Source organism: Brienomyrus brachyistius, chromosome 16 (genome assembly GCF_023856365.1).
Source record: "Brienomyrus brachyistius isolate T26 chromosome 16, BBRACH_0.4, whole genome shotgun sequence".
NCBI classification, from domain to species: Eukaryota; Metazoa; Chordata; class Actinopteri; order Osteoglossiformes; family Mormyridae; genus Brienomyrus; species Brienomyrus brachyistius.
Genome location: NC_064548.1, coordinates 6152309 through 6171997, shown reverse-complemented (window position 1 = coordinate 6171997; position 19689 = coordinate 6152309). Strand labels below are relative to the sequence as shown.

The 19689-nt window shown below is 36.2% G+C and overlaps 1 protein-coding gene across 2 annotated transcripts in view; it reads right to left on the bottom strand.

The window, feature by feature from the left end:
• The window catches only part of nlgn4xa (neuroligin 4 X-linked a), a 57508-nt gene that overhangs the window by 22835 nt on the left and 14984 nt on the right, over window positions 1–19689 (bottom strand). Inside the window, exons 3-4 of one of the 2 annotated variants that reach the window (XM_048977946.1) lie at window positions 19328–19387; window positions 16001–16153 (exon numbers count right to left, since the gene is read on the bottom strand). In XM_048977946.1, the coding sequence (XP_048833903.1) occupies window positions 16001–16153; window positions 19328–19387 (213 nt within the window). The remainder of the gene's footprint in view (window positions 1–16000; window positions 16154–19327; window positions 19388–19689) is intronic. The other variant, XM_048977947.1, reaches the window with a different exon arrangement.

Below are 19689 nucleotides of genomic sequence, written 5' to 3'. Positions count from 1 at the left end.
TGTACTTTTTCTGTGTGTCAAGTGTCAGAAAATTACTAAGGTAATGAGGGTTTGTGGAATGTTAGAGGCCACTAAACATACAGAAAAAGTTTTATTTAAGATTGATCGTCCAGATGACCTTGCTTTTATAATGCAGGAATATACCTTGCGTGTGTGTGTATGTGTGTATTTGTGTGTGTTTGTAATTATTACATTGTGGGGACCAAATTTCCCCAGGATGTGATGAAAACCTTGTGGGGGGGACATATTTTTGGCCCCCATAAGTATAACCTCAATTTTCTCTAAATCTGTGAATGCAATCAAAAAAATAAGGTTAGGGCTGGGTAAGGGTTAAGGTTGTGATTGTTGAGATTAGGGTTTTGGCGACAGAAATAAATTTAGCGTCCAAATAAAAATATGAATAAGTGGATTGTTTGTGTGTTTCATAGCTATGAAAAACAAATGGATATTTCTGTAGGTATACATTTTTCCAATAAATGAATATGGAAAATTAGGTTCCTTTTTCTTTGAAATAATTCCTGACTCCTGTATACAGTAGGTGGATGTTTCCAATTTTGATTCCGGTATTTGTGTCCCGAATCCCCGGTCTTAAAGGCGCATGTTAAATTACGCCTGGCCCATCTTTTTCATCAATTGCAGTCTCTTCACTATGGCTAGACAGTGAGCCTTTTCTTTGGCTTCTGATAGAAAGCCTCCATTATATCAGCTATGGGGGAAACGTGGCCATCAGACATCTCCGCATAAAGCCTGCAGTGAAACATTGAACTTCATAAACACTCTCCTTCAGGGATTCCCCCTCTCACCTTGCAGTGGCAGAGCAATTAATGCTTAAGGCAGACACTAGACATCATAATAGAAAAAATGGCCGGACATAAAAGTTACTAAAGACATAAAAAAAATCTGAAAATATTTTTTTTTCATTGCTTTGGTAAATTCTGGAGCCAAAAGATTACATTTGGTAGATTGTGAATTTGTTGTAGCTGTACCTTTTAATACAGTAAAATCCCGTTAAAGTGGACTCACATATAACGGAATATGATCTATAACGGATAAGGTCCGCTGGTCCCGGCAGTACGCCTTTAAGAACATGCAGAGAAAGCATCGGATATACCGGACTCGCATATAATGAAATTTCGTTTATAATGGACAAACAATTTGGTCCCCAGGGCCGCTTTTAGCTGTAGTTTTGTTTGGCTATAACAGACAAGCCGGCTCCGCCTACAAGGCGCGTGGCGTGCCGGTGATATCCAGCACAGATTCGTAGTCGGGATTATTAATAATCACGCATCTGGTCAGGTAAAGTTGGATTACTGCATGTACAATATAATAATTTATACCAAAAGTGTGTCTGCTGGGGTGTGGCATGAGTAAATCCTGTCCTGTAGTTGTGTTCTGGGCATACAGCAACTCTGGATATAATGGACTGTTTTGCCAGGTCCCTTTAAGTCAGTTATAACGGGATTTTACTGTTTATTTAAATATTTTCAGTTTTGTTTTCTGTCAGTAATTCAAAGCATTTGCCTAATATAATACAATGTCTATGGTTTCAATAGGACTGAGAAGACCCATTGTGGGTAAGCAGTCCCTGTTCTCTCCTATGGTTATAAGTTTTGGGTAATGACCGGAAGAACAAGGTGGCCAGTAGTACCAGCCAAAACGAGGTTTCACAGCAGGGCTGCTGGACTCATTCTCCCTGATAGGGTGAGGAGTTCATAGGTCTGGTGCGACCTCAGGGTAGACCAGCTGCTCCTTTGGATGCAGAGCAGTCAGCTGAGGTGGTTTAGGAATCTTGTAAGGATGCTACCTGGATGCCCCCCAAGGGAGCTCTTCCAGAAACACCCCACTGGGCAAAGGACCTGGGAAAGACCCAGAACCTACTAGAGGGACTGAATCTCCCAGATGGCCTGAGAATGTCTAGGGATCCTCCACAACAAGACTGTAACAGTAAAAAAGACATGCGGTGTCACCCGCTGTGCATTCTGCCACCTTGACCCTGACTGGGAAGTGAACGGTGAAAATGCTGCTGCTGATAATGAGGAAGATGAATAGACTGATATCTATGTTTTCTACTATTGAGCAATGGAATGTGTTGATTATAATGAACAAATCATTTCTACAAATGCCTCTTGAGGACACAGGAATAATAGTTCATAAAAAAACCTGACCCTAATCATAATATCTGAACTTGCTTACTTTGTAAATGCAAATTATAAATGACCCGATTTGTATCTGTGTTTGTGTGAGATCTTCATATTTATCACTGACATGTCTATACCTATTTCCCTAAGATATTCCGGAACGGGAATCTTGTGTGCAGTGCAAAAAAAGGGTGATATGACCATTATCTTCTCCGTTTTTTTTTTTTTCTTCAAGCTTTCCAAGATGACATTCATACAACCTACCTGCAGTAAATAAGTTAAATATGTTGATGGCTGCATTGCAAGGTCGAAGCTCAGTGTTTTCAAACTTCTAGCAATGACAAAAAAAATATAAACTAGGCTTAAGATGTGCAGTTAATGCAATGAATTCAAATTTTTATTTCAAAAAGCCCTTGAGAATCAATAAAGCAAATGAGATTTGATTATGGAAATGAATGTATGCATCTTGTCCATATGAACATTATACATAATGTATATGGTACCGTTGCATGAACCCAAGATTAATTAAGCATTTTAATGTTTTCAGTAGAGCATTACTGGAAGTACTTTGCCCAGAGATGAAAATGAAACATCCCTCTAAGCTGACAAACCTCAGAGAAATGCCTCAGGGACACTTACTCCACATTTATGGCCCTGTGTCTACATGACTTGACCTGCGGACACCAATTCTGACAGCATAAGATATTAGACAAACGTGTGGTGGCAGAGCACTCAGCAGAGATGTGGGGCTTGAGATGACTGACAGGTTTGCCAGGCAGAGGAAGCCGTGTGATTGTCAATAGCAGTCCTTGCACAGTCCTGTCTGTCATCCCGTTCCTAGCGTTTGAGCCCTGAGTGTTTAGTGGTAATGACCCTCACCTGTGTCTTCTTGTTACCAGCCCCAGTGTTTAGTTAATTGTTATGTCCTACACCTGCCCCTCACATAGCTCTCATTATAAGTGCATATATGTGCTTACCCTTGCCCTACTCTTTTGCTGGTCATTGTCGATGTGGATCTTTTAGTGTTGTGTTTGTGTACATGCTTGTAGTTTGTTAGTGTTCTCTCTTAGTCTACTCTGTTAGGGCCAATTTCTACTCGATGCTCACAACATCTACATGTCATGGCTGCCGCACGATTTCTGCATTGACTCCGCATGTCGCCTGAGCACCTACGTGAAGACTTAATGCGACGTGTTTGCAATACGCAGTATCACCAAAAACCGGGGTGGTAGAACGATAACCTTTTGTGTTTTATATGTGTTTATATACGGCACAAATAGTATTAAAGTAGCATGCAATATTTTTTTTTTTATACGAATGAGTGACCAGAAGAATTGTGTATTTCCAGAAGCAAGAGAGAAAATATTGCGAGCATTATTCTGTCCCTCTGTGTACAATGTCTTCAGAATTTAATGGCAGTTTTTCTAAGAAAGCAGTACAGTACCATGTGAATGAAGTACAACAACATTCTGATTTAATACTCTTACTTGCCTGCTTTCAGAAGCAGAGTTATTTTTCAATACAGTTCCGGTATTTATAAATGTTCGTGATAAAAATCACTGAGACCGTGGAGGTTAGAACATTTATATTGTTATAGGAAACAACTTAGCAAGCCGTGCAATTTTCATGACCTCTGCTTTTCAGGACTACCTAGTATATGTTTAACATTAAAGTTTACCACCACCATTTTTTTCAAGAGCTCTGCATGTGCTTTCTGAGCCGATCCTAATCATTTCTATCCTTGCAGTTTAAATCACACAAGAATAGATGTGCTTGTCAGAAAAAGTTTTACTATTGTTTTCTTTATAAATACTGGAAGACTTAATGCAAAAATAGATGATTTTTTCACAATATCGTGCATCCTAATTACAAAATACTAACTACTGCGAGATATCTAAGAATACACAATGCAACATTCAGTATGGAGTGCCAATACAGTGTGGAGCAGTGGTTAAGAAATAGAGAATGCTGTAGCAGTATCATAAAATTAGCAACTCCATCGCTGTGGAGAGAGCAAGTGGACTACATACCGTGTTATAGCCTAGACCGGAAACGAAGGAGCTGACTGATATGGTTTTCTCGCACTGCCCCCTAGTGGACATGACCTTTAATCCTCCAGTCAGTACACTGCTTGCGTAGCATGCACGTTGCACTCCGTGCACATCGCTTCACATGAAGTATATCACTGGCCTCAGTCCTAGACCTTGTTTATCCTTCCTACCTTACCTGCCTTTGATTTTTGGCCCTTCACAGTCCTTTTGCTTCGTGTGTAGTTTGTGTTTAAATTTATAAATAAAGCCCAGCTGTCTGTAAGCCGCCTCATGGATTGACATTCAGCCCCTGCGTTCCAACGTGACAGTGATATTGATGGAGAAGTGGTGTCAGTGGCAGCCTGATGACACCAACAGCTGTCAAGAGCAGCTAAACAACCAACCTGAAGACCATAGCAACAGTAGCTAAGCAATCTTTGCCAAACAGGACCACTGTGGCTTACAGTACACGCTTAAAATATTTAAGTCCATATTATAATAATATATATAATATATATGTATATTTAGAAAATGTATGGTTTTCAGCATCAGTCATCTTGATAACCAATTGAATGATGATAAATTAGATTTTCCGTCTCTTTCTTACCCTGTAATACTGTCGTGAAATTAAAACATTTTAGTTTATGGCTCGGTAACTTTGAGTATGTTACATGGTTAAAAGTTACCCCCAGTGCTAACCATTAGGACTAGATGGGAAGGCAGTCCATCACCAGGCATACACTACAGGCAATTTAGTTACCTAATGCACCTAAATGCATGTTTATGCACTGTGGGAGGGAACTGGTGTACCTAAAGGAAACCCACATGAGCACATGCTCTCCAAACCAGACCCAGAGGTGGGAATCATACCCACTATCCTGGAGGGATGGAGCTAGAGTCCTAACCATCAAGCTGTCCATATAAATAACATCACTACTCCTACTGGTTACAAGCATCGGTTTGCTGACTCAGTAAAACTTAATGCAGGAAGATGCGAATATTTGCTTTGCTTTTGGGGAAAGTCTAACTCAGCCATGTCTGCTCCAAAGCCTAAACCCTCAACTGCTTCTTTCATACTTTCATTTATACACCATTTAGACATGCAGCTTCAACATAATCTGCCCCCTAAACAAATTCAATTTTGTCCACCAGAGTGTACAAATTAGTGCTAACACAATTCTCTTTGTCACGATGATAAAAGACCATCTTCCTAATTATGGAACTTCAAACTATATCTCATTATCCTGATGACCACTGTAATTATAATATCTGAAAAGAGCTCGTAAAATCAGTTTAGTCTTTTATATTGCTATGTTGTTCATTTCTAGCAGCAAACACTGTGAAAAATGCCTCTGGATTCTCATTTTGGGAGATGTGAAACACTGTGTCACCCATTTAGGTGGGTTGTGACAACGTCTTGCTCTTTGACATTGTTAATTGAGGATTGAGTACAACAAAGCACAGTACCAAATGGTCTAGCATTATGAACTGGGAGTTAATGGCAATGTCTTACACTGGTTAGTTTCAGCAGGTGGCTTGACTGTGTTAATTCAGAAACAGCATACACAAAAGATACAATCTGAATCATACTATATTTAGAGTGACGTTTTTAATGGCCAGCTGAAATCGATTTGTTGATAAATGCTAACGGTGCGTTTCCCTATAATTTCTACAAAATGTATTAAATAAGGGTGGCCTGTCGATTCAGTGAGTAGCAGGTTGTGGGTTGGATTCCCGCTCTTGGTTCTTGTGTATTAAGGTTGCCTGTACTTCCTATGTTTGGGATGGTTTCTTCAAGGCACAATGGTGACCTCCCACAATCCAACAAAATGGTATGTCGGTGAACTTGCCTTAGTAAATTGCTCTTAGTCAGTACTATTTGACTGACTGGCATTGCCTCTTGAGCCCTTTGGGTTAAGCTCCAGGGACACTGTGACCCTGCACTTTTAGGGAAATGAATGAATTATAGCAGTACAATGCAGCATAGTTGGAAACTTGGTCAGAATAGAGGAAAACAATTTTAAAGGTTTCTCAGAAGGAACCCAGCCATTGAGAAATCTGAAATACTTCTTAAAATGTATAAATTCATGTCATGAACAGCAAGAACTACACAATTATATTTATACGTAACAATATATTTATATTCTATATTTACAAAATGGTGTGTTAGGAGAGGATATAAATTTATATTAAATCATGTGCAAAAATGTCAAAAAGTGTGTGTGCATCGTTTGGATTACTTTATATAATTTTAGCAACATCATTTAGCTAAATAACATCATTGTTAAGTCTTGTTGACAGCAACATATTTGGCTTAACACATAAGTCCATCTAAAACACCAACATTAATGGCTAATTGTGATGCTGAGGGAGTCTCATTACATTCTGTTAGCGTTTTATACGTCGTAGGATGAATTTTTTCTCTTTATTTACTGTACAATCCCATTTCTAAAAAAGCTGGGATGCTATATAACATGTAAATAACAGAATTCAATTATTTTAATACCCAATCATCTTACTGACCTGCTGCCAATTAACATAGTTATTTGTGAGATATTGAACCAGGTGTTTTATTTTTGCATTACAGGCTTTTCCAGTCTTTGACTGCCCCTGTTTCATCTTTTTAGAAACGTGTTGCTGACATGAAATTCAAATTGAGCATATATTTGTTATAAAACAATAAAATGATCAATTTCAAAATTTGATATGTTGTCTTTGTTCTGTCTTCTCTTAAATACAGGTTTATATGATTTGTAAATTGTTGCATTCTGCTTTTATTTACATTTACACAGCGTCTCACCTTTTTTGGAAAAATGGTAAAAGTCATTTCTTTTTGTCTTCAAAACACCACCAGATTCCACTGAAAATACAAAGATGTAGCATATTCACTGGTGAGAGACACCAGTGACCTATATGTATATTAATGCAAGAACAGCATGTTCTATCAATCATGGGGCACTGCAGAGTGTCAGTTTTAGCTCAGAGAAAAATAAATTGAATAAACAAACAAGAATGTTGCTACACTGCTGTAACTTCCTGGGCAGAGAAGAGCATGCTGGGAGGAGAACAGTTATGTTATTTGGTATAATTAATTGTTAATTATATTTACTTTCTTGAATAATACCAGCTACGGATGGGCAGTACTGCTGATTTTCTTTTCGAATTTTTGATTTTCTTTTTGATCCTTCTTTTCAAATTGGTGGCAATAGAATATGTGGTATGTTATGATCATATAAACATTTAATACTTTTAACATTAGAATAGATTCTCAAAAAGAAACATTCAGGTTCAAAATATTCTGTATCAATCTGCGCATTCTTAATACAATAATAGTAACTTCTTTATCTGTTCACAATGTATCATGACCTCAAACACTTGGTTATTTTTTAAATGTTCTGCTACATATTTAAAAAATAAGTTCCCATTTAGTAGGCTGAAGAACAACTCGGCGATTATGATTATGTTTATTCAATGTTATCAATCTGCAAAAGAATGCATGTGCTACCTTGGTCGCAAAAGCAATACGTAGGGGAGCTTGCTAATCATTGTGGACCTCCCAGATGGCTATCAGCACGCACTGTTATACTAATAACAAAATAATAGCCCGTACAGTATTCTTTTGGGGCGATTACTATATGAGTGCTATTGTTACAACAGTGTATCCCCAAGGACTCTGCAGACCTATTAACAGGCCTCACATTTACACCAGCAAACTAATTTATCTATGTAAGATCAAAGACAAAGTTACCTTTGGAATCTGAAATCTCATTATATTACCACCAGTATTTATAAAGAAAACACCTTTAAATGAACCTGCATAAGAAAACATATTCCTTCACCTAAATAGATATCACCAGGAAAAAGAATACTCTAAAAACCAGGGACATTGGACTCTTATTAGATTGTCTTGTATTGTTGTGTTAATTCTTCCAATACATCAGGAATATATGACAAACTGGATGTGATTGTGATTAACAGCAGACAAATCATAAAGATGTGGCAGAGGGTTATATGTATATAGTCAAAGAAAATATTAAACCCTATGTATGTGGGCAGCAAGTGTATATTTGTTCTGGAGGAAAAAAAAAGAGAGAGGCTTACCAGTTGGATTGCTGCGTAGCCAGAGTTCAGCATGGAGGTGGATCAATGATGATTTGGGCTGCAATATCGTGGCAATCCCTAGGCCCACTACTTGTTCTACATGGGTGTGTCACTGCCAAGCACTACAAAACCATTCTGGAGGACAATGTTCACCCAGTGGTTCAAACATTGTACCCTGAAGGTGGTGCCGTGTATCAGGATGATTATTCACACAGCAAGACTGAAGACAGAGTGGTTTGACATTAAAGTGAAACCGAACATCTCACATGACCTTGCCAGTCACCACATCTGAATATTATTGCACCACTTTGGGGTGTTTTGGAGGAGTTTTCCTCCACCAGTATCATATAGCGACCTGGCCAATCTTCTGTGAGAGGAACGGCTCAAAATCCCTCTGGACACTGTGCAGGGCTTGTATCTCTCATTCCCAAGATGAACAGATGCTATATTGGTCACAAAAGGAGGCCCTACACCATACTAATAAATTATTGTGGTTTAAAACTAGGTGTTTCAGTTTCATTGTCCAATCACTGTATGTAACTTAGCAGTCATACAGTAATGAAAAATAACAAGAATTTCTTTTGTTTTCTAAAAAAGTTACTGATCTTGTTGGATGGCTAGAAGAACATCAGTGAGCTTAAACCAATTAATAAATAATTAGTAACATCATTTTTATATTGTCAGAAAAACACAAGAAAATGGGAAAGTCATTTATACTTTACGCTGGGTGTAAAGTTTTCCCACATATCATTAACATAAGCACATCTATGTATCCACTTTCCATCTTTTCTGGTCCTTTGCATGGTTACAGCTAGTTTAGACCATTGTTTCTCAACCCGGGACTCAGGGACTCACGAGACCCCCACATTTTTGCTTTTGGACCTGGGATGAGGCAAAAAGGTAGGTAGGTAAAGGCAGGTAGCAAAACCATGGACCCTCGGGGGGTCTCTGGAGACCGGGCTGAGAAACACTGACCTAGACCCTTACCTAGACTGCATACTGTAAGGCTCAGTGCAGAGGTACACCCTAAATGAGATTTTTGTTATTACAGGATATATTTCACTTAACCTAACTGCATTTTTTTAACTACTGGAGGAAACTCGAGTACTTGAAAGAAACCCACGCAACCACAATGTCGAAAGAGCATGCAAACTCCACAAACAGGAACTCCTAGCAAATGCAGTAGACAAGCTATGCTTTAATTTGAAGCAAACTAATCCATAGTCAACCCACAGGCAATCAACAAACTTGCACATGAAATCACATTTTTGTCTATCATAGACTAAAGGCTATGAGATCTAACATGTTAACTTTCAAACAACCAGCACGTCATCGTTAAAATAAATGCCATTTAAGTGTTATTTTAAAGTACTATCATATGTTTCATGTCTCTTATCTCCACCATTTAGCACTTAGTTCTGGTGAAATTTTGATGCAGTTACATACAGATTGATTGAGTTACATAATTGCAAACAATGCGTTGGCATAAAAATTTCAACCTGTCAGGAGCTCTACAAATTATTTCTACCATGAGAAATCAGCCAAACAATAAATGCAAATGAACTTCCCAAGACAATGTCAGTTATATTTTAGTTGTATGTTAAGGCATATTAAGCAGGAAGAGTGAAAATTAAGTTTACTTAGCTACACTTAAAGACAACGGCAATCAATTGACTAAGGACCTCGAAGACCATGTGTCATCTAAACGCAGTTTAGTGATTTCATCCCCAATATTTAGCTAACATTTAGCCAACAGGTCTTATGATAGAAACATCTTAATGGGTCCTCCTTTTTTGGCATGTCTGCCTGAAGGCATTTTCACTAAGTCATCTGGATTTCCACGCCTTATGGAGACCGCAGAATAGCAGAGAGTGGAGAGCTTCAGTGTTTCCATCTGATGCCTTCTCCAGGGCAAATGCCATCTGGACGTGAATCTGTTTGTCGGAAAGCTATAATCTCTTTAGCGCATCTGTTTCATTTACATGGATTTGCTCAAATTCTGAATGTATCACATCAATATTTCTAAGCCAAACATTCTTGTTATTATATTTTTTTCCAGGAACTCAGCAGTGCATACATTGTATTTACAGATTCAAATTATTATGTGCCAAAGATTATAATCTACGCCATAGCTGATGTGGACCTGGGGACACATTATGGGGGGCATTTTTTCTGTTAATCTGTGAAAAAAATTCATAAAATAGGCAAAAGTTTTGTGTTTTGTTTGGTTTGGTTATTTATGGTTAGGATTATGGCTGGGTAAGGGGTTATCATATTTAGGATTAGCGTCATGCCCATTGAAATGAATGGGGAATTCCTACAAAAATAGGAATATATGAACTATTATTGTCTGTGTGAATGTGTCTATCCATTTTCTAAAGACACTTGTCCTATACAAACAGGGACCCAGAACCCATCCAAGAAGCTACGACCACAAGGCAGAGAACAACCCAGGACAGAGCACCAACCCATCACTGGGCACACACACTCAAACCTAGAAGAAATTTTGCAGCTATGATTCAGTGTGTATATATAATTATTGAAGTTATTTTGAACAGAACTCAGTGTTCTGGATATGACTGTCTATGTGTAGTACAGTAAGTGACATACGGTAAATGCAGAGAAGCAGATTTGTTTTAATTGTAAATTTCGTGTAACGTAAATTACCGAAATATATGTAGTCAACGCAACAATTTTTTTTCTGTTCAGGACTGTTTTCATCTTTGCAGCTCTTTGAAATAAAAATATCCTATACATTCCAGCACATGCAAAATTATTATTAGTAATTTCACACCTTAAATTATCCTTAAAAAGATTCTGCCATTTTATGCCTTTAATATTTACAGATATATAATTCAGTAAAAACAGATGGAGTATCCTCATTTCACTGAAAGTGCAAGACTACTAATTTACACCATATTTTCATTTTTTAAATGTGGCTTTTGGAAAAGTGTGCAAGTGTTTTTATTCTTTATAGTCATGGTTACTATTTCAAAAATATAAAAATCACTTTTTTTTAACAAACAATAACGATCCAGCTACGCTGCTTGGATCCCTAATTACTGTATTAACATGGAGGAATTCAGTGTTGTGAAAATAACTGAATTTATGTACCTACAACTTATAGGCATATACAAACATATAGAATTTTAAACCTAAGTATATTTAAATGTATCCCATCAGACAACATATTAAAGAAAAAAATCAAAACCTGATCCCTTTTGTGTTAAAATAGGGTACCAACTACCAGCCAAGGGTGATTAAGCATAAAGAATGCACAGTACTATCAGATGTGTACGCTCTAGGCTTCTGTTGCTAAGCTATCTCTTGAGAAAACCAGAGATTCAATGATCAGGTCAAACTCCTAGGAGGTTGCGAGCCATCTGTCATGGCTACCCTAATGATCCTTCCCTTATTTCACAGGCTTCAGAAAATCAATCAATAGACTTGCATCAACTTCCCTACAGCATTTTCAGCAGCATATTGTCCTATGAGAGTTTGCGTTCAGAGTCAATGTAGGAACATTCATAATTTCAAAGAAATTGAAAACAGTGAGAACGACATCAGAACCTACAACAGGTGGTGATCCAAACGTTACATTTATTAGTCTCTGGAGGGCTGGGCGATATGACTTCAAATCAATATCAGGATTAATTCAACATTTTACCGCGATTACCATTAATGAATGATTGTTTGGTTTTTTGCCCTCAGTTCAATGACAAGTTTTGTAGTTGCATGCTCAACTATTAAAGCTGAGATTTTTTTTCTAATGAAAGACTGTATATCTTTCTAATTTTAAAATAAGTGAAGGAAGCACACAAATGAACTATTTACATATTCATTGAATATTTGTAACAAATGAAATCAAAGTACAAATTGCTTAAAATGAAAATGTTATTAAAAAGGTCACATTTTAGTTTTGATGTATAAAGCAAGTTCCTAAAAGAGTAGAAAATAAATAGTTTGCACTTCTTGCACAGAAAATTAACTGCGTATAGTGATCACATTTGTATGAGTGAAATTGATCACTATATCTGGATAATCATAATAACCGTTTTTTCTTTTCTTCATGTATCAGTCAGATTACCATCTAGCTGAAATTTGTATATTTAGTACACGACAGTAAGGTAATAAAATAGACAGCATTTAATTTATATAATAATTAATTATTTACTTAATTTTATTGACTCTTTCAAAATGCAGTACAGCTCTTTCAAACGCTTTTCAAATTACAGTACTTTACTAATTAAATTACTGAATGGGGTATAATTTAAATATTATAACACAGTGTAGTACTCTACATAAAATATACCTTGTTGTAGTTTCGGTACTGCATTTCTTTGGCTCGTTTTTGACAAGGCAAAGTAGGCAAGAAAAAATATGTTGTGTAAAATTAACACTGTAAGCAGACCACTTGATAATTATAGCAAATTATTTACACAGCATTTGTACGGGAATGATTCTGTCCCAAGCTTTTTGATCCATATAAGCGGTTCATACTGTAACTATTTTAAATACTGCGGGTGCTAAAACCGATTGCTGGTATTACCTTAGGTAGCTGAAACTGTTTTTCCGCAGTGTTTATGACTGACCTCTTTTTGTTTGGTGTCGTCTTCACTAAAGCCACCTTTGGTACAAGCTGGAGTTGCTTAGTCGACTCGGTGTGTGTGACAGCACATACAGTCGTACGTTTTAAGGGGACAGTACATGAACACACACTGGGGGAAATATTAACAGATTTTTAAAATGAAAGTATTAACAGAATTTAAAAAAAAAAAACTGAGTAACTGACATGGGCAAGATTACATCGATTAGAGGTTCTAAATGTTTTGATTAATTTTCGATGAATTGCCCAGCCTTAGTCTCCGTGTGTTAAGATGTGACCTTTTCAGATTGTGTTTTGATTACAATATGTATAACCATCCATCCATCCATCCATCCATCCATCCATCCATTTTCCATAACCACTAATGCACCAGAGCTTATCCTGCAGGAATGGGCATGAGGCATGAATAACCCATTGGGATGCAAACCCAATGCAGTACTGTATATATATATATATATATATATATATATATATATATATATATATATATATATATATATATATATATTTCTAAAACGTCTCATGAAGCAACAATAGCAAAAGCTCAAAAAAAATACATTTTAAGGTAGGTCTGTGATTTTCCTTTGTTAGCCTGCTCCTGCTTTTGACGTCTGGCCTGTTCTCTGGTTTAGCCCTGCACTAAAGCCAGCATGCCAGCTGAACAGGCAAGGTCTGACAGGCAGAATACCTGCCAATGTGAATGTGCTTTTTGGAGTGTGCTATTTGATCAGGCTTAATAAAGCTGATTTTTCCATAACTCTGCCCTGTTTTCCTGACACCCTTGGAAAAGCCATCTATTCGCACAATTTTAACAGTCACGTTGTTTTACTCAGAAGAGATTAATTTGCTGAATTTTGAGAGGCATGGGCTGTATACCCAGCCTGAACGTCCGCACCACATTCTGTCGGTGTAATTGCCAGCACTGCTGACATGGTTCTTAACCTGAAAATCTCAGCTGAACGTTTTTTCACAGTGATTTAGTAGAAGTATTTTTTTAAAAAGTGGCTGTGTGTCACAGCAGAAGGTAATCCGCAAAAGTGCAATGACATCTTCCAGCGTGCCCTCTGCAAAAGTTTGTCCCTTTGTATAGAATAAGGCTTTGCACATTCTGTATCACATAATCGAACCAAATGTGCATTAATTGAGCACAAACCACTATGCTACAGTACTGTGAGACCATTGATTAACAATGTAGCACTGGACATGTTATAGAGAGCAGCTAAAAGCCATGAAACATCAAAAGCATCAGCCAGTGACCTGACAGAGAACAGAAACACCATTTGTTTAGCAGGAACCTTTTTCCTCTGCAGCACAATCTATTCCTGAATACTTTTTCCCCTTGGCCTGAAAGGCTAAATATAGAGGCAGGTACCGACAACCTAGGCCTGTAACAAATGGCAAGCAAAAATATATTCAGTGTAAATACAAACCTCTGCACCAGTTTCCAGTGAGTGTAAACATAATACTCAGTCATAATACTGTAAGCATGAATGCTACTTTATTCATTATTGTAAAAGAATATTTTTTTTACTACCTAACTGTTATAGTAACTACAGTCAATACTAAACAATAATAAAACACAACAACAAATTCTACTTCAGCAGTATTTAACCATTTCTCAATGGTTTCTGTTGCAAAAGAGTAATCCCTATAACGTATATACAGAGGAACTTTGAGAATGACCTGAAATACCCTCAAATATGTGTCCTTGTGTAATAAATAACATGTGCAATCAATACTTTAAGAATTTATCCATTTTAGTTTGCACAGTTATTCAGAAAAAATATTATAAGTAGCTCATACTGGCCAAATTGACTCAATAATGAAATTGGCCCTGAGTTTATCGCATACTTGACTTTAACATGTAAAGTAAGGTGATTGATTTTTCAAGAGTAATACCTCCGACACATCATACATAAGTCACTCCACCCTTTCTTTCTCTCTTTGCTGTCTTTCCTGTCAAGTTTTATGACCAAATGAACTTTCTGTGGATCTATCAAAAGCTGTTTTTAATGGGCTCACATGCCACTCATGTTCTGTATACAATCCAATACTGTACATTGACCATAGAGCTGTATACATTAAATTTGTCAGTTTGTAGCGTACTGATGTAAGTTTTAGTTTTGATTATTAAAAGACACCTTTGTTATTTAAAGTACGTCTAGTATAGATAGATACGTTCAGAAATACAAGCAATTAACTGCTTTGCACAATCTTCAGCTCAATGCTATCTGTACATTTAAATTTATTTTCAGTTTAACAAACAGATAATTTTAAAAAGACTTATTATAGACAACCCAAATATATGGAAAATGCAATCATGAATTTATTATACATTTATACATTATATTTTTATAGTATAGTTACTCTCTACTTCCTATTCTAAATTTCTAAACAGAATATTTTAATTTTCTGACCTTAAGTTTTATAAATATATTGCAGTAGTCATAGAGCAGACTACACACTTGTCACGAATAGCACACCTTTTGTTATTGATTTTATTCACCATTTTTTATTTATTTATTGTATTGCTTCTGTAGAAAAATTTCATTTCAGTTTTCATTGAAGAAAAGATCTTTAAGTTATTAAGGCTGCAGCATTTTCAGAACTATAAGGAACATTATATAGTAAATTTTAGTGTTGCAGATAAAGCACGTTACATATTTAGTTCATTAGTACCACTTCTCTTACTTTCAGTTTTACCATACTGTACTAGAAAATCAACAGTAATTTAAGCCCCTACTGTACATAATAAATGTTTATATTTAAATCACAAACAGGGACAGTACAAACTACAGTACCACATCTCTTTCAGTTCATATTTCATGAGATTAAATAGAACATTACTGAACGTTCTAAAGAGAAGCTACAGTGCCACATAAATTAATGATGCATATTATTCTGGCTCTTTATTGTATAATTAAAACCATTAAAAATATTACATTCAGGGACTGAATTGAAAAGCTAATTAAACTAAAATGTTGGACTGACATTCACACAGTGAAGCCATAATTATTTTTAAACTTACACATAAAAAAGCTTCGATATATTAAAGAAGATTTCATGGGATGTCTCTTTAAAAGGGAGCTAAACGAAAAAGTCTAGAGGATTAAAGATGTACTCACCTAAAACTCCTAGCCGGTAGTTAATAGTAACCACAATGACGTTACCATAGCTAGCCAGAATGCTGCCGTCAATCATGTTCCCCGTGCCCTCCATGTAGGATCCGCCATGAATGTAGACCATAACGGGCTTCAAGCCATTCTCATCGTGGATATCTGCAAACGAATGTAGGAAGTTCATGTAAAAAGAATCACCGTGTCCAATAAAGTTAAGCGTCTTATCATAATTTGGGTTAGATAAAATATTGTTCATTGAAAACTTTTCAAATCAACACAACTGTAGGTTTTGGGTGGTTTTTGTAGGTTTTTGCACAGTATCATTTGTAACAAATACATTATGAAAGTACAATAACACGTAAAACATGCCCTTCCAATTCATTCATTCATTCATTCATTCATTCATTTATCGTTGCCTGTTTAGTCCTGGCTGTTTATTTGTTTTAATAAAGACATTTTCATTCTAGGACCAGTTGTTACTACTGGAGGTGTGACCATTTCAGGTAAATTTCAACATCACAATATTGCTGTCGATGTATGAGATTTTAGTTTCAGTTTTAAATACGTTACAGCCGTCTGCAAGATCTTCCTTCTCCTACAGCAAAGAGCCCGGCCTTAATAATAAATACCTGCCAAATATTTCCAGCAGACAATCTTGATTTGACAGGATAAAATGAAAACCTTACAGGTCTATCTTACTTAGTGGTCTGGGTATGGTACTTTGGGAAATGAGCAGCTACAGGAAACAGCATTGTCTCTTGAAGAAGCCTGGATTAAGTGAAGTCCATGCTATGTTATTATTCCTGGAAAAATAAGCATGGCTGGCAAAGGAAGCAATCCAGGTTAATTTGGGGGAGATACTGCTTTGTGGGCAGTATTCTCAGTAACAAGCCAAGAGGGCCTGCTGGAGGAAGAAGACAGAGAATTTTATTATTAACTGCCAAAGGAACGGTCTTAGTGAGACTTGCTTAAGGTCACATTTCAAGCTGCATACGAGTAAAGTATGAGGTGTGAAGGTCATTTGCAGATTGGAACAAGCAAAGGTAAGTCATTATTACCAAGTGAATAAATTCCACCTCACAAAACAGTAAACTAGACAGCAAATAAGAACAGTCATAAACCTATGCAGATGACCAACAAGGAAAAATAAAATGTGCATCATCGGACAAAAAAAAACTATAATGTTTATCTGATATTACATGTGCTCCAAATGCAGTTATATAGCAGAGGAAAACAATTTTGTTCCACAGAATTTCAATCCTGCTACAGCGGCTGAAATTGAAAATAGTATTAAATAATACACTGAAAAATAAATTCATTGTGTTGAGTATACATAATTGCGAGCTGGCATCAACAGAATATTTATTTTCTCTTAACACGCAATGCGACACACCTTTACCACAGAAGATGAGTACTGCTTTTTCCCTTCTTAAATACTCCCTGGAATAGTGGGGTGATGGTCATGGAACGTATCTTTACACTATGTGTGTGTGCGTGTATATATACTATTTGTTTAACTATTTATTTATGTTTTTACAAAAACGCTTCTAAAGCCTCTAAATGTAAAAATGACGAGAGAGGCACTTTGCTGCTGCACTGCTGAGATGCAGCAAACTGTATTGCTTAGTTTTAACCTCAAGGGAGCCAATTCATCACCAGTGCAGTTTTTTGTGTATCTAAAGCAGAGGTGCCTGGGACAATTAAACGTGAGGCACTATGGATTTTACATGTCCAAGGCTTCCTATGTGGTTTGCATTCATTCATTACTCATTTATTAAAATAGGGTTTTCGCTCAGAACTCTGCAAAAGCCTGGACAGAAACCTTCACAATATTTAAGACTTTGAAGACAAAGTAAATTTAAAATCTACTTAAGTATCTTAATTTTAATATTAATAGTTAATACATGCTGTGTTTCACTATTGGATAAAGTGACTAGTTTACTAAAACTGAACACCGATGCTATACTCTTGGGAAAAAAAATTATGACGCTTCATTTGCATTGTAGTGTTTCCTCTCAGTATTTTTTTGTAAAAAATGGTTGACAATGTGCTAAAGAAATATTATTTTTTAGTTAAGTGCAAAGTGATTGTACTGAAATGTATGTAATACATTTTGAATACCACTGTAATATATGTATTTCAAATTAATTATGCAACAGATAGGGTTAGGATTTTACCCACCAGAATACCCAAAGGGACTATATTTCAGAAGAAGAAAATAATTATATATAATATTCAATGACTAAACATTTTTATTTGACTAATGTAAAATAACGATAATCAATATGTCACGACCTTTATTAGTTTAATTACCAAGTCTCTTTGAAAATTCTTATTTATAACAGCCGATGTCTAATGACTGCTCATGAATATGTCCAACATACTTTACTGTTTTTACATATTAATGCAACTACAATGGTCTGAATACCACAAACAGTCTTATATAGATCATGCTACAAATACATATAAAATACTGGGTTTTAAAGTACAACTTCATGTTCTGACCATAGTTACCACAGAAAAAAATATTAAAATCGAAAAAATTTGAAAAGGAAAGGAAACACATATGAGTCATGATTCAGCTCAGTGAGCAACTGTGGCTTGGGTTGTAGGTTCCAGTCCCTCCTCCACTCCATGTGTGTGGAATTCAGAGTTCGTAATTGCCCATGGAGCGTGTGCATGTATGTGACGAGCTGGCTTTTAGACCAGGGTATCTGTCATTTCCTGCTCCATAATTTGCATTTAACAAAACCTTCTAAGGAAAAAAGATTTTATAAATGTTATTGTTATTTTTGCAATCCAGTGTATGGCCAGTAGAGGATGACAGTAAAATTCCTGAAACATACAAATGTTATTTTTCATTATCAGTCTTGAATGCTCTTCAATGAGGAATTACTTTCATGCATTCATTAAAATGTCTATTAATAAATAATGGTTAGTGTTCATGCTTAATTAGATTATATAAAAAAATAAAATAAAAGCGAAGGTAGTATTCCTAACTTCTCTTATAGGGTTAGAAACATGCACAATTTCAGTTCCCAGGTTGCATCTTGCCATATAGGCAAGCATTTGGGTCTGAAAAGCATTTTCTATGTTGCTGACTTCACACACAGCGTCCCACAATCTTTACCAGTCAAATGGGAGCACTGCATCTAAATGCTAATTTCTCCAAAGAAGGAAGCGGTTTGAAATAAGGATTCAAAAAGGTGCACGCAACTATGCACTTAATGGGAAAAAGAGGAAAAAAACAAATGATATTCACAAAAACTCAAAAGGGTCTGTTTTCTTTTTCATGCAGCAGGATCAAGGCTTTTTGCAGTAAAAAAAAAATACCTTCATCTCCGTCATCATCATTACTGGTAATATCATCGTCTCGACTCTTTGAGCTGGCTCCTACGATTGACAAGGGGGGGAACAGATTTAAAAAAAAAAACAGCAGCTTTATCAAAAAATGTAAAAATGCATTAAAAGATGCATTAGATGTAAAAAAAAAAAAAAGTCACAGGTAGAAAAATGTTCAATATCCAGCTGAGTATTGGCACTATCTTTGTTATAAAAGGTAAAAATGATGTACAAAAGAAAAAAATACATTGTTTGCAATCACCGAGAAAAATTCACATAAGGGTACTTGTGATGGAATTTAAAAAAATTATCATTCAAAAATAACCCACATGTTAATTTGTCTAAAACTGTAT